Source organism: Cavia porcellus, unplaced genomic scaffold (assembly GCF_034190915.1).
Source record: "Cavia porcellus strain 051 isolate PalLab524CR breed Dunkin Hartley unplaced genomic scaffold, mCavPor4.1 scaffold_5, whole genome shotgun sequence".
In the NCBI taxonomy this organism is placed as follows: Eukaryota; Metazoa; Chordata; class Mammalia; order Rodentia; family Caviidae; genus Cavia; species Cavia porcellus.
In genome coordinates, this window is record NW_026947488.1 from 44,709,215 (window position 1) to 44,722,535 (window position 13,321).

The following is a 13,321-nucleotide window of genomic DNA, read 5'->3' on the forward strand; positions in this document are numbered from 1 at the left end:
ATTCAAGGAGAGCAAGGCTATTCACGGGCACCCCTCCTCTCCCCCACCACTGCAGGGTAATAAGTTTTATGCACAATAAACTTCCAAGTACCAATATAGACTTCATTATAAACTAAGATCAAAGTAATGAGTATTAAAATGAAAGTGCCTTTTAAATATGTTTACTCACACACACACACGTGTCAGCACTCTGAATTCACGGGTCTCAAATCGGTTTCAAACCATCATCGATTGAAAATATTTGAAAAAAGAGATTTGAATTAAGTGTAGTGACTGCTTTTTTTATAAACCCCTAATCCATATAGTATTATAAGTATTTACAGAATATTTACATTGTACTTGGTATTACAGTTAATCTAGAGATGAGTAAAAGTATCCAGGAGGTTGTGTATGTCATATACTAAAGACACACTACTCTACATAAGAGTTTTGAGCATCTTAGATTTTGGTATCTGGGGAAGAGTTTTGAGCATCTTAGATTTTGGTATCTTTGGGAGTGGTTGCTGGAGCCAGTGCCCCATGCATACTGAGGAACAATTATATTAGCAAGTACATGTTATGGGAGGATGGATGGACAGATGGATGGATGGACAGATGGATGGACAAATAAATGGATAAAACAGAACCTTAAAATTTACCATCTTCTAATAATAAGAGAAAAGATGCTTAAAAGACCTGTATTTTTCTCTCTTTACTCTCTCTTAAGCAAGTATGGTAGTTTCAAGGTTGTATATCTGCATTTTGAAATAGTTCTCAAAATGAATTCTCTAAGTTTTTCAACTCAATTAACTTTAATCCTTAGACTAAATGTTTTCAAAGATCCCACTTGTGGTCAGGCAATGACTGAGGTGCGATGCAGCTGATGTATAGCATGCATGTCTATTTTTCATTTTTAGCTCTTGCAATATGTTACAGAATAACTTTTGTCATAGTTTAGTTTTTTAGGAGAACCATGATCCAGTTCTGGCTAATACAATATATCAAACAATGTAGGCACAGAGTTAAGGAAAAAGCAAAAAAAAAACTTCTGAAAAATTCCATATGAAGGCCAGGAATTTAACTCTGCAGCATAACTGCCTGCCTAGCAAGCTGAGGTTGTGGGTTCGATCCCTAATACCTAAAATAATGTTCTATATGAGCCAGTTCTGATGGTCTGCTGAGGGAATGGAGAAAATACACAATTCACGTGGAAAGTTTTGCTACCACTGGGCACTTTCATGAGCACGCATTTCCTATTACTACTCTGATCAGAAGCCTACAGGAATATCACCACAAAAGTGGCCTTCAAGAGCCAGTCTAATCTGTGTATTAGGAATATTTTATCTATCAACTTTTAGACACGTCCTAATGCTTCTGCCTGCCTCTTAGCTTATTACGAGTGGGGTTTTATGTACGTGTGTGCAATGGGATATTTTAAAATTGACCTATTATGATGTTTTGAGCTTTTAAATATGAAAAAGACCTTCACAGAACAATTTTTTTTTACTATAACTCAGCAGAATAGAGCCTTTTAAAACATAAAACAGCAAACATTTCTTCTAAAAAAGTACAAGTTTAGCGGCTTAGTCTAAGACACTTGACAGAGCTTTCAACTAGAGTAAAAACTTGCTAGAGAGAATTACAGGGAAAATAGGAAAAGGCTGCTCCGCCTGAAAAATTGTGCCTGTTGTGCCCGTGGGGCTGGGGTTCAGGAGGCTGTGTGTTCTTCACCTCCTACAAACCCTGCTCCATCACAGCAGGTGCTGGGTCACAAGAGCAGACAGTGTCCAGGAAGCTTGAAATCAGGTTAGAACACTCCCCGGTGACCAATTTCCCTCCAATTGACTCTGGTAGGCCACCACTGCCTACCAGGGCCCCGGAGCAGCCTGCCGTGGAGTAACGGTTGCAATTTAAGTCACACGGAAATGCCTCCCAATCCACCTTTCCCAAGACAAGGGGAGCCACACTTCCAGTGACAGAACATGAAACAGCCCTCACTTTTGAAGGAAATGGACAATTTCTTCATAACTGCCCCAAAATTCCACTCTCCACAACATTAATTCTAAAGTTTCTTATGGGAATCAGTACCTATGACCAAAGCACAGGTTTGTGAAGCAGGCGTTCCCATTTTCCAGCTCTCCTCACAGTGGTTAAGTCCATTAATGGGGCTCAGTGTGGGTTTCAGGGAGAAAGGCTGCAGGCACCAATGTGTAACACTTCTCGGTTCTCCCAGGTCTCTGCTGTGAGGTACCCGGTCTACTTTGTCATGGCCATTGGGGTAGAGTCCATGGTCTGGGCCAAATGACTCAGCCTTCAAGTTATCAAAGAATGGGAGCCTCCTTGTTTGGTGGCTCGGTTTCCACCTGACTCCTCTCTCCCATATCCCACTGCTGGTGTATGCAGGACTGTCTGACCCTCATCAGATGCACAGGATGCGGAGACCCAAGAAACCTGTGTGACTCTTCCATTCCTGGGGCTGCCACGCAAGAGAGCTACATGCAAAGTCACGTCTCTTGCTCTTTGCTTTCTTTCCCTTTCATCATCCAACTCAGTGCTCTGGAGGGCCAGGCAGGCTTTCCTCCTCCTTTCTGCTTTAGCCTACGTTTCTTCTTCTGCAGATGTAGAGTAAGACTCCCTCCTTTGGGTCTGCTTTCTGGGTTAACAGAAACTGAAAGAATTTGGAGGAATCTCTTCCTCTCCTGTCATCCTTGTTTTTCCAGATTTCTGTTCTGCTAATGAGGATGTTTTCCCACAGAGAGTCCATGTGCCTCTTTCCTGGAGCTGTGACTCAGTCTTGGGAGGAAAAATCCTCCAGTTAAGGAGTGAAAAGAATATATGAGCTTATTATGTACAAAATACTTTCTGTGCTTGCCATATGAGGCAGAGTGGATTCGAACCATGGGAAGGTTAACTGTCAGCAGCCAGGCCAGCCTGTGTTGTTTGATACCAGCTCTGATGAGTATGATGTGAGTTGAATAATTATTATCATTAATGCATGAATTAGCAAAAGAAACCACCTCACATTTCAACTCTCTCTACCAAACACTTTATTGTTTTTGATAATTTATGTCATATATTCATTAAGATATTTGTTCCTTCATTGAATATTCATTCATCAGAAGGAAAAACAACCCTGCTAACCATTAGCCTAGGCGAAGTATCTTTTTCCCTCTTCTTCCCTGGCAAACATTTTATTTAGGACTTTGTAATAAACTACACTGAATTACAAATGAGAAATTCTCATTAATCTGTCCTCAACCAGATTTTCTGTTAGTCCTTGCATCCTCTTATCCTTAGAGATTTCTGCTTCCCTTTAAATCTAATCTTGCAGGAGAGCATGGACAAACCAAACTGTCTTGTTCCTCATTTCCTATGTACCCCACCCTAAGCCAGCCCCTACCCCCACTTTCCACTGATACCAAGGCCACTAGTGCTCTGCTGGTTACCAAAGTCAAAGGACACTTTTCCCTCTGCCCAGTGAAGGTGTCCCTCACATTTCATTTGCTGGAAGTTGGTCTATAATGCAATAGTACTTAGAGACAGGACACTTGTAGGCATGACTTGATTATAAGTGTTCTGTCTTCATGAACGAATGAATCCATTAATAGATGAGTGGGTCAGTGGGTTATTACAGGAGTGGCTTTGCTATGAAAGCAAGGTCTCTCTGTATACTTGCTCTATTTCCCCAGTAGGCACCATCTGTCGTGTAAGATGTATCATGAGGACCCCATCAGGAGCTGACCACGTGCTGGTGCCACACTCTTGAACTTCCCAACCCGTAGAACTGCGAACTAAACAAACTTTTTTTTTTTTTTTTATACTGGGGCTCAAACTCACAATCTTGTGCTTGCCAGACAGACGCTTAAGCCACTGAGCTAAATCCCCGACCCCTAAAAAAACTTTTATGCTCTATACTCAGGCTCAGGTCAAGAGAAAATAGACTACGAAAGGAACTTCAGACATTTTGGCCAATTCCTTACATAGATGGGCTGGTTTTGCTTTTGGATTCTCTGACACGCTTGATTTTCTTTCTTCCCATCTTACAGGCTACCCCTTTTCCATCTCTTATTTGCTGTTTTCTCTCTACTAGACCTCTTATGGTTAACCAATATCCAGAACTATGGCCTGGGATTCCTTCACCTGATTTTATTCATTCCTATTCTCAAATTCATCTAGACAGAGTTTTCTTAAAATTTTGTACAAAGAAGTTTCACCTGGAGAAAGGGTAAAAACTTTAAATTTCTTAATGTTTTCTGCTTGAACTTGTTTTTCCTCTTAACAGCTTCATAAAATATTATGATGATAAAACAAGCAATAAGGGAGTAGGTCTTTAATCAGAAAGTGCATGCACTGTGGTACCAATTAGAAGAGAAATTACAGATTACAGAGCAGGAAACTGACAGCTACCATTGATTCTCTGTGTGACCTTAAACGAGTCACAGTAACTTCTTGCCCTCAAGTTTCAGAGTCTACAACTATGACTTACTTACAATATTTAGAAAAATTTGAACGTGAATTCTGCCCAATACCCCTTTTCTTTTTATAGTCTGAATAACTTCTTGCTTATTTGAAAATGGCATAAAAGGGCAACACTGGAGACATATTCTCTACAAAACAAATTAATATAAAAACTGCTGTTTACCTCAGAATCCATTTCATTGCACTTACTGCTTTTTAAGCCTTTTAGAGGGGAAAAAATGTCCTCTATAAAATATACGAGGCAAGTGTTAGCTTAGTAGCCTCTGTCAGCTGGATTAGCCATGGGAAGGCCACTATGTTACGGCAGAGGCAATTTTCAAGCAGACTTGGCTGAGTGGGTTAGAAAATGGTGTCAGTGCTAGTCTGGTCATTTAAGGAACTCTCTTCCAAAATATTTAATGCTGAGGACTTGAGATTTCATAAGTCATAACTTGAGATTTCATAAGTCATAACCTGATAGTAGAACCTCTCTGCCATAGGAGAGATAATACGTTTCAGTAGAAAGTTTTGTTTCTAAAGGGTGGGTGCTATGCTTTGAATATGGTTGCTGCCCCTGAAATTCATGTTGAAATTTTATCTTCAATCTGTGATATTAAGTAGAACAACGTAGAGTGTTTAAGAGGCAGTTAGGGCTCTGTCCTCAGGAACAGATTAGTGTGCTCACGCGATAAGCTGAAGACTTGGCTGGAGAGTGGGTTGTTGTCAAGCCTGTGTGGCTCTCTCTCTCCCACCCTCTCTCTCACTCTCCCTCTCTCTGTCCCTCGACTTTGCCATCTTGAGACCTGTCAGATCACCCTCAGGTGCAGCACTTGGATCTTAGACCACAACCAGGCACCCAAATAAAATCCCATTCTTCAGAACTTAGCCTGACTGTAGTGCTGCGCTATCAGCAAGAGAAAAGGGACAGAGGGAAGGGGGAAGGATGTCTGCAGTGCTGCCTGGGTACAACAGGAACTCTGTATAAACCCAGAGGAAACTTGTGCCAGAAAACATTAAGGCCCTGCCAATGTTTACCACGTGGCTCTCCTAGTAAAACAAACAGAACTCTGTTTGTAGAGCTTCCTGATTGTTACTGCATAAATACTCGCACCACGACCAATTTCGAACTACCAAAGTGATGACGTTGAATAAGGAGAGAGGGAAGGGCACACAGAGAGAGGCACCATACAGACACCACGGAGAAAAAAATGGGAGCATATGGATAAAAATGCGGAGACAGGAAAGGATGAGTTTTGGTTGTTTGGTAGTTTGCTTTCAATATAATTTATTTTCATGTAAGTTTATATAATTTAATTTTTAATAACGCCTGTTTTAATAACTGGTTTACAGAATTCCTGAAAAATTTTATAAAATGAGTCTTGTGACTTAACACAGTCGGCTACAGCCCACCACTAGATTTTCCTCAAAAATAAAGCAAAATGGCTTCAACAAGGTTATTAAACCTTGAGGTTTGTGAGGTGGACATTGTGGTTTTTATTCCTTACACTTGTGAATATTCTAGGACCTTCTATTACCTATCAGTGTGAAAATAAAAGAAGTGATTAAAATTATCTGATGCTAGATAAGCAGATGAGAGTTCTCCACATAATGAGGATAAACTGTGAGTGAGACGCGTACTTCCTTCTCTAGAAGTTAAGCCAGAGAAAAGATATTTGCTGCCTGAATGGTGTGCACTGTGGACTGAACTGTGTGTCCCTGGACTCCACGTGTACAGCCCTGCCTCCCACGGTGTCTGGATTTGGAAATGAAGAGAGACATCAGCGCTTCCTCTCTCTCTCTATGGAGGCAGAGAAGAAAGGCCACGAGAGGCCAGGAAGAAAGGTAAAGTCTGCAGGCCTAGAAGAGGCCTTATCAGAAAACCGCCATCCGGGCACCTTAATCTTAGACTTCCCAGCTCCAGAACTGGAAGAAAATACATTTCTCTTGTTGAAGCCACCCTGTCTATTATAGTTCTCATGTTACATATGCCTGAGCAGACTAATACAACATGTAAATAATAAAATTACACACGGTTCCCCAGCAGTCGCAGGATGCCCGTATCTTAGACTTTTTCATAAGGTCAGAGGATTTCCTTTCTGTCTTCTCAGATAAACTTCTCAGTCTCCCATGCCTCGGAGCAAGGGCTGCCTGAGAAAGGGCACCAGCCCTTTCTGCCTCTAAATAGCACTATTATAATACTGATCACAGTGCTTTGTACTGACGCAAATTCTTTGTAAAATGGTGGCTTATGCCATTAGAAATTAAGATTGAGTTTATATCAGTTTACACTCAAATTTAAATAGAATAAAGTAAAATGAAAAACTCAACTCTTCAGCTGCATTAGCCATATTTCAAGGGGTCAGTAACCACGTGTGACTAGTGATTATGGCACAGAACATTCAGACGTGAAGCATTTCCATCACTGCAAAAAATCCTATTGAATAACACTATAGAGTCGTGGAGAGTAATCCACCAAAGGGAGACACAGTGGGTGCATCTCTCTTTTCTCAGCACCCAACATAGTGCCTAGGTTATGGAGGAGACACTGAATAATCATCAATTTAACTAATAAAGGAAAATTATGAACAGTAGTCATTCAATTATAGTTACTTAACACACTCAAGGTTCTGGGGCGAGAGGCCATAGAAATACGTACACACACATGAATTTAGTATTATTATTAATAAGTAAAAACACTAAAAGTGTGCAATTTTCACTTTCCCTAGGATGAGGACACCAATATGCATCATTAAGATATAATTATAGAAGTCATCTCTCAGGTGTTAACATAGCAATCTATAGTTGTTAATTCAGAAGCACAATATCGATTCTAATTTATTTTTTCTAGGCCATCTCTGCTTCATTGTTCTGTAAGTGACCCTATGGACTCATTAAATCTTTCAGCATGATATTTATGCAACTCTATTTAATGAGTCCTCTAACACCGTGATTTCTCTGGCTCTCATACCTGTTTTGGTGGCAAATTTTTGACTTATTTAATTGTATCCTTCACTAACTTGAAAGAGATGATGAAAAGGTCACCCATTCATATGCATTTCTGCTGGTGGAGGCCTCTTTATCTCCTCATGTAAAGATCTTTAAAGTACACAATGACCCCAAGAAAACCATTTAAATATTTAAATATTTTCTTTCTCAGAAAACTTTATTTCTTACATCTTTCAAACTTTAGCCTGACGCTGTTCCCCTGATCTGAAATCAGGGGAAAAAGGACAGGGTCATTTGTCACATGCTCCACAGAAGCCCCTCTCTGTGCTGTGATCAGGATTTAAACACCATCTGCAAAGCCATCTTTCAGTTTCAAGACATTTCCTTAGATTTCTTCGTATCCTCGGGCATAAATATAATTTGAATGAATAAGTGAATTATAATTAAAGATGATGCTCAACAAATAAAGACAGGCCCTTGGTAAAGGCCACCATTCACTCTTACTTCTAATTTACACACTGAATTAGTTAGCAGGGGTACAGGTCCAGGGCTTGGGAAGAAAAGACTTTACCTCCCTGGGGCAGTGAGGAAAGCAGAGAGGCAAGATGGCAGTTCAGGCAAACCACTGAGTCTCTGGCTTGAGCTCTGCACTAGCTTACAAGCCGGAGGCCATGTGTGGTGAGAGGATGGGAGGGCGCCAAGGAGGGAGGGAAATCAAGGCGGCCCTTTCCACCTTGCTGCTTTACAGCTGAGAGCCTCCCCAGCTGTGCTCCGGGAGAGGGGGCTGCTCTGAATCTTCTTAACCCCCTTGGCAGGCTCCAGGGCCTCCGTCCCTCCTGCCTGGGATTGCTTCCCTGCTGGATGTGATAAGCACAGTCAACAGCTGCTGCCTCTCACTGATAGAGGCTGGGGCCAGCTGTGGTTTCCCAGAGGTGAGCCATTTCCCCTGGCTAGGGGTTTATAACCGGAGTCTTGGGAGCTGCTCTTCTCAATGACATTTGTTAGAATAAACTTTTTAAAGATCAACTTGAACATCCTGCCTGTGATATTTAAAAGCTTTTGCTGTTGTGATCAAGATGGGAGTGAATTCCCTTGTAGGATTTCTCTGTGACCTTGTGGAGGCTGAGGTGTGCCACCAGTAAACAGAAAACATTTGGTGTATCAGCCCTTTCAGCTGCTGGGAGAGATCTGCTTCCTTTAACTGAGGGGCAGATGCTCTACCCATTTTACAGATGAGTACCCTGAATCACAGAGGGTACACTCTTATCACTAGCATAGTCAGGTTAGCAGAAGAGAGAGATGTCACACATACTGACAATGAGATCATAAAACTCAGCTTCGGGTATGTATTTAAAAAGCCAAAAGTCACTACCCGGTTGGTGTGTTCCAGGTGCAGCTAGTCTTAAATGATTTCAGCAAAGTTTATTAACCTTATGAACCTTAGTTCTTTCAAGTGTACAATAGCTAGAAGATGGTACATGAGCTGTGCTTTGAAGGCAGTAAGTGCTCAATAAGTGTTCACTGTCATTGTTTTATTAGGGGAAAAATGTTTTGTCCCTCTTATTAGAACTTTCAGGCTCCCCGTTGAAATTGCTATTTCCTAGAGTAACACAGGAACTTTATAGGAACTTGCCATACAGGTATTTTAGCAGTTGGCCATTTTACAGCTCTTTATCTAAAGGTTCCTAAGTACACAAAATGAGCAAACATTCTTTTGGTTTTAAATCTTGTTCTGCAGTGATTTGCAGCTATTATAAATATAAATTACTAGGATTAAAAATATTACTGGCCTATTCAGTCTCACCTGATAAGCTTAGCTAACAACAGGAATATATTTTTCATCAATGAAAAGTTTGCACTCAGTTTTTAAAATGTAAAATTCCAAGCACTTATGTGATGAATACTTCGGGGACCAATCTACTATCATAATAAAAAACGTTTTTCAGCAAATATGTGACAGCATTACATACTATTACTTTTAATTGACTCACTTTGTTTCCAACTGTAGTATATAAATAAAAATAAGGAACAAACAAACAAGAAATGCTTAGGGAAATATTAAAATGAGTTTTTAAAAAGTCTACTTCCACCTACCATTTGAAAAGAAACTTTCTGATCCTATTTCAAATATTACAGTAGTATAGTTTTTTCTGTCTTAATACTGTGCCTACTTTTCCCTGAAAAGTATGAAACTAGTCTATTTTTATGCCACTGCTACCACTGTGGATGCTAGAGGGACCAAAGCAGCTAAATCTGTGATTAAATATATTTTGAAAGTTCAAGTATTGCAGGAATATTTGTGTCTTTAAAAAAAATGTATTTGTTAAGCACAGGGAGCAGTTGACATTCTCAACAGAATACAAGTTTGACCATCCATCATAGGCTGGATAGCACATGGGGCCAAATGTAGCATTTACCTCATTCTGCATTTGTTTTAAAAAACAAAACCCAAGTCATTTGTTCCGAGCTATGCTGTTAAATGTTTCCTGACAAAATCTGATCTGCTTGTGGTGCTAAATGCTTTGTGATAGTCCTCAAAACTACCACAGCAGTCAGAACAGGTGCAACACCAACAAAAACATCCAATGGGTCCTTTTAACTGATGACTGGGAAGAGAGTCTTACCATTATATGTAAATGAGGGGGGCACTTTGGGGGTCTCCCTAATGGCTTCCTGAGGAGGCTGGAAATCACTGTTACACAGCTCACCTCTGCCCCACCTGCTAATGAGATCTTTATCGCAAGATCACCCAGGAACTGCACTGTTACTCTGGAGAAGACAAGGACAGAACTCCTGGCTGGACTGTGATTGTTCTCAAATGCCATCCCCACTCCACCCATGTACTACAGTCAGAGAAATGTATCAAAGTGCCAAGTTTGTGAGTAGGTTAAAAAATATCCGATTAGGGGATGGGGTTATAGTTCAGTGGCGTAAGTGCCTGCTTGGCAAGCAAAAGGTCCTGAGTTTGATTCCCGGTATAAAAAAAAAAAAATTCAATTTAAAGAAATCCAAATGCATTAAAATAGTACGAAGACAGCTAAAAGCTTCTATAGCCTTAACCCAAGACTCAGCAGAGCACTAGGGCCCTGCCGGTCGGTCGGTCAGAATGTGGCAGCAATGGTACAGCAGGATGCTTGCTGCAAGGCAGATTCTCAGTCTCTACCCAAACCCTCTGGATTCGTATCTGAATTTAACAGGATGCCCAAATTATTTCCAGATCCCTTCAGCTTTAAGAAGCATGCAGCTGGAACAAGGATCCGGACGAAGTGGAGGAACTCACACCCTCTTCTCAGTAAAGACTTCTTTTCAGAATTATTTGACATGTTTCCAAAGGGTATCACTTCACAGATGAACAAATATTTGAAGACAAAAACATGATGAGCCTCATTACTGAACTTATTTCATGACGTTTGAATAACCATTTGCTATTTTAAAGTTTTTGTTACATTTTAAAATATTTTCCTAGATTTTTAACTAACAGAATAACATTTATTACTTATTAATATTCCTTTCCATTATTTCATAAGATAGAATTAAATGTTGTCAATAACAGCTAATATATTGCACTATTGAAGTTTGATTTTTAAAAAAATAATCACAAGAGTAACTCTTCTCTCCATAAAATGCCTCTCTTTGGAATGGCTTGGGCCAATGTTCTTATTAATGTAAAGAATATGATATACTTCATGCTGCACCTTTGCTGGAAAATTTAAAGTTCTTTCTACCTTCCAAGCTGCGGTTAGCTCTAATTCTTAGCTCCTGGCCCAAGCAAACTTTTATTTCCCTTTCTTGGAGGTGTTTCCAAGAAGCTTGCGTCTAGAAAGTCAGAGAATCATGAGCTGTCTCCTCAACTCAAAATGTAATGTGGGAATAAAATGAACTTTGTTGAGCATTGAAAGGACTGGCATGTACGGTTGAGTGGAGTGGGATGGGAAGATTCCCCAAGAGTTCATTTGAAACAGCTGGTCTTAAAATAATAAGACTTGGGGAAAACAGTGCAGCTACAAGTAGAAATGGGGAAAAGTGTTTCAAAAGTGGAAAGAATAGTCTGACAGCAAGAAAGAAAGATTGCTTAAAATGGAATCAGTTTTACAAAGAGAGACGCAAAGGAAGAAAATATATGGAAGAATAGGCTTTTGTTAGGCAGTGAGAGCACAATGACAAATAAATCCAAGCCAGAGGACGCAGGAAGGGATGAGGAAAGCACCCCAGGTGTGGCGGGCACTTCAGCAGAGAGAAGATGGGGATGTAGAGAAGGGCGGGTGGAAACCAACGGAGCAAGTCCAGGAGGCCCGAACACGGGCTGGTCACGCACACCCCTTCTCTCAAAAGCCAGCCCTCCCATCAGGTCCTACCTGGCAGGAAGGACGTGGTCACCACTCGAGAGCTTGAGGGTTGGGGGGAGTAAAGTTGGGGGAAACAGAGGGATCCTCATGGCAAGTTTCCGACAAGAATGAGGAGGAACCTTCCCCCTGTGTGGAAAAAAAGGGAGGCTGTCATTTTTATGGCAATGAAACCCTGCTGAGCTGTGTGGTATCTCAAATGACTTGCATGGGAGGTCTCTAGGTGGAGTTTGGGATAGAGATTTAACACCTTCAGCTGCTTTTATCTACCTCAACCAAGGCAGTGGAACTGACAGTTGAGATAAGCATGGATCTTTTCCATCCTGCCTAGGGATTAGGCACTAAGTGTGATCACAGATAGGACTTTTGGAAAGTTCTCCTCAAAATCCCACTATCCTCAAGAAACTTGAGAGAAGATGTGGAATTATTGACAGCTTTACACACTTGAACAATACAATAAGCCTTGCCTTTAGGGGCTTTACTGTCTCCCTTGAAGAGAGACAAAGTTTTTAAAAATGCAGTTAATTTAATTAGACTTCTGCATAAATCATCAGCTCAAAAAGTATTTATTGGTGCTCCCTTTGGCAGCGTATCTAAGAAGGAAGCAGAGGAAATAGATTTGAGCCCTGAGCAAAGATGGCATGCAAATGCACGAAGCATTCTGTATTTTCAAAGTACAAATATCTATTGAACACCAACTGTCTGCCAGCCATGGTTGTTGGGTGTCTAGAACTCAAGGATATGAGCAAACATTAGTGGGGAAACAAACCAAAGTCCTACCCTGGCAGAGTGTAGTTCCTATTGGGGAAGGGCCAACTCTGAGGAACACACTTAAGAAACAGTTTTAGGAACTAAGATGAAGTAAAGAGAGCAGGTAATAAATGCCATGCAAAACAGGAAGTAGAGAAGAATGAAAAGGGGAAGAAAGGCCAGGGGTGGAGAGTGCTTGCTGGGCCGCAAATGCAAATAGAATGATCCTGGAAAGGCTCTTTCAGAAGACAGGTTAAAGAGCAGCAGCAGGAAGTGGCCCAAGGAGACACATGGGAAATGAGGAAACCGACCACACGGCAGCCATGGTGGGATTGCCTGGCTTGTGGGGTCCAGCAGGGAGCTCAAGATGCCCCGAGCAAAAAGTAGGTCAACAGGAGAAGGAAGAAGGGACACAGCAATGGGGCTGGTTCTCATTACATTTTTGTGAGGCAGTTAGAAGCCACTGAGGGGTCTTGAACAGAAGAGTGACAGAATTTAAAGGATGGCTCTGTCTGTCATGCTGGAAAATGCTATGTAGTAGAGAGACACAGCTTGGCAGGGGGACAATTTAGGAGGCCTTCTAAGACCAGGTGAGAGATGTTGGTGGCTTTGGCTAGCATGGCTACACGGCACTCAAAAATTTTATAGGTATCTAGTTTTATATTTTTCAGGTCCTAAAGGTTCCCAATAATAACTTTAAGACCCAATAATGACGTTAAGAGTTGTAGCTTCTCATGATGCCTTCCTCAGAGGGCTGCATGTTTTGAAGTGGGATGAACTATATAAGAAAAGGAAAATTAGTTCTTTTCCCCTGAAGATACAGGCAAGGTATTTTCTGTTGTTTC

At 41.0% G+C, this 13,321-nt stretch overlaps 1 protein-coding gene across 3 annotated transcripts in view; it reads right to left on the bottom strand.

The window, feature by feature from the left end:
* The window catches only part of Plcb1 (phospholipase C beta 1), a 690,621-nt gene that overhangs the window by 61,115 nt on the left and 616,185 nt on the right, over nt 1-13,321 (bottom strand). The window contains exon 32 of one of the 3 annotated variants that reach the window (XM_013159777.3): nt 11,739-11,855. The exons of the other annotated variants lie outside the window; for them this stretch is intronic. Coding sequence (XP_013015231.1) covers nt 11,757-11,855 — 99 coding nt within the window. The 3' untranslated portion in view covers nt 11,739-11,756. The remainder of the gene's footprint in view (nt 1-11,738; nt 11,856-13,321) is intronic. 3 annotated transcript variants of the gene reach the window in all.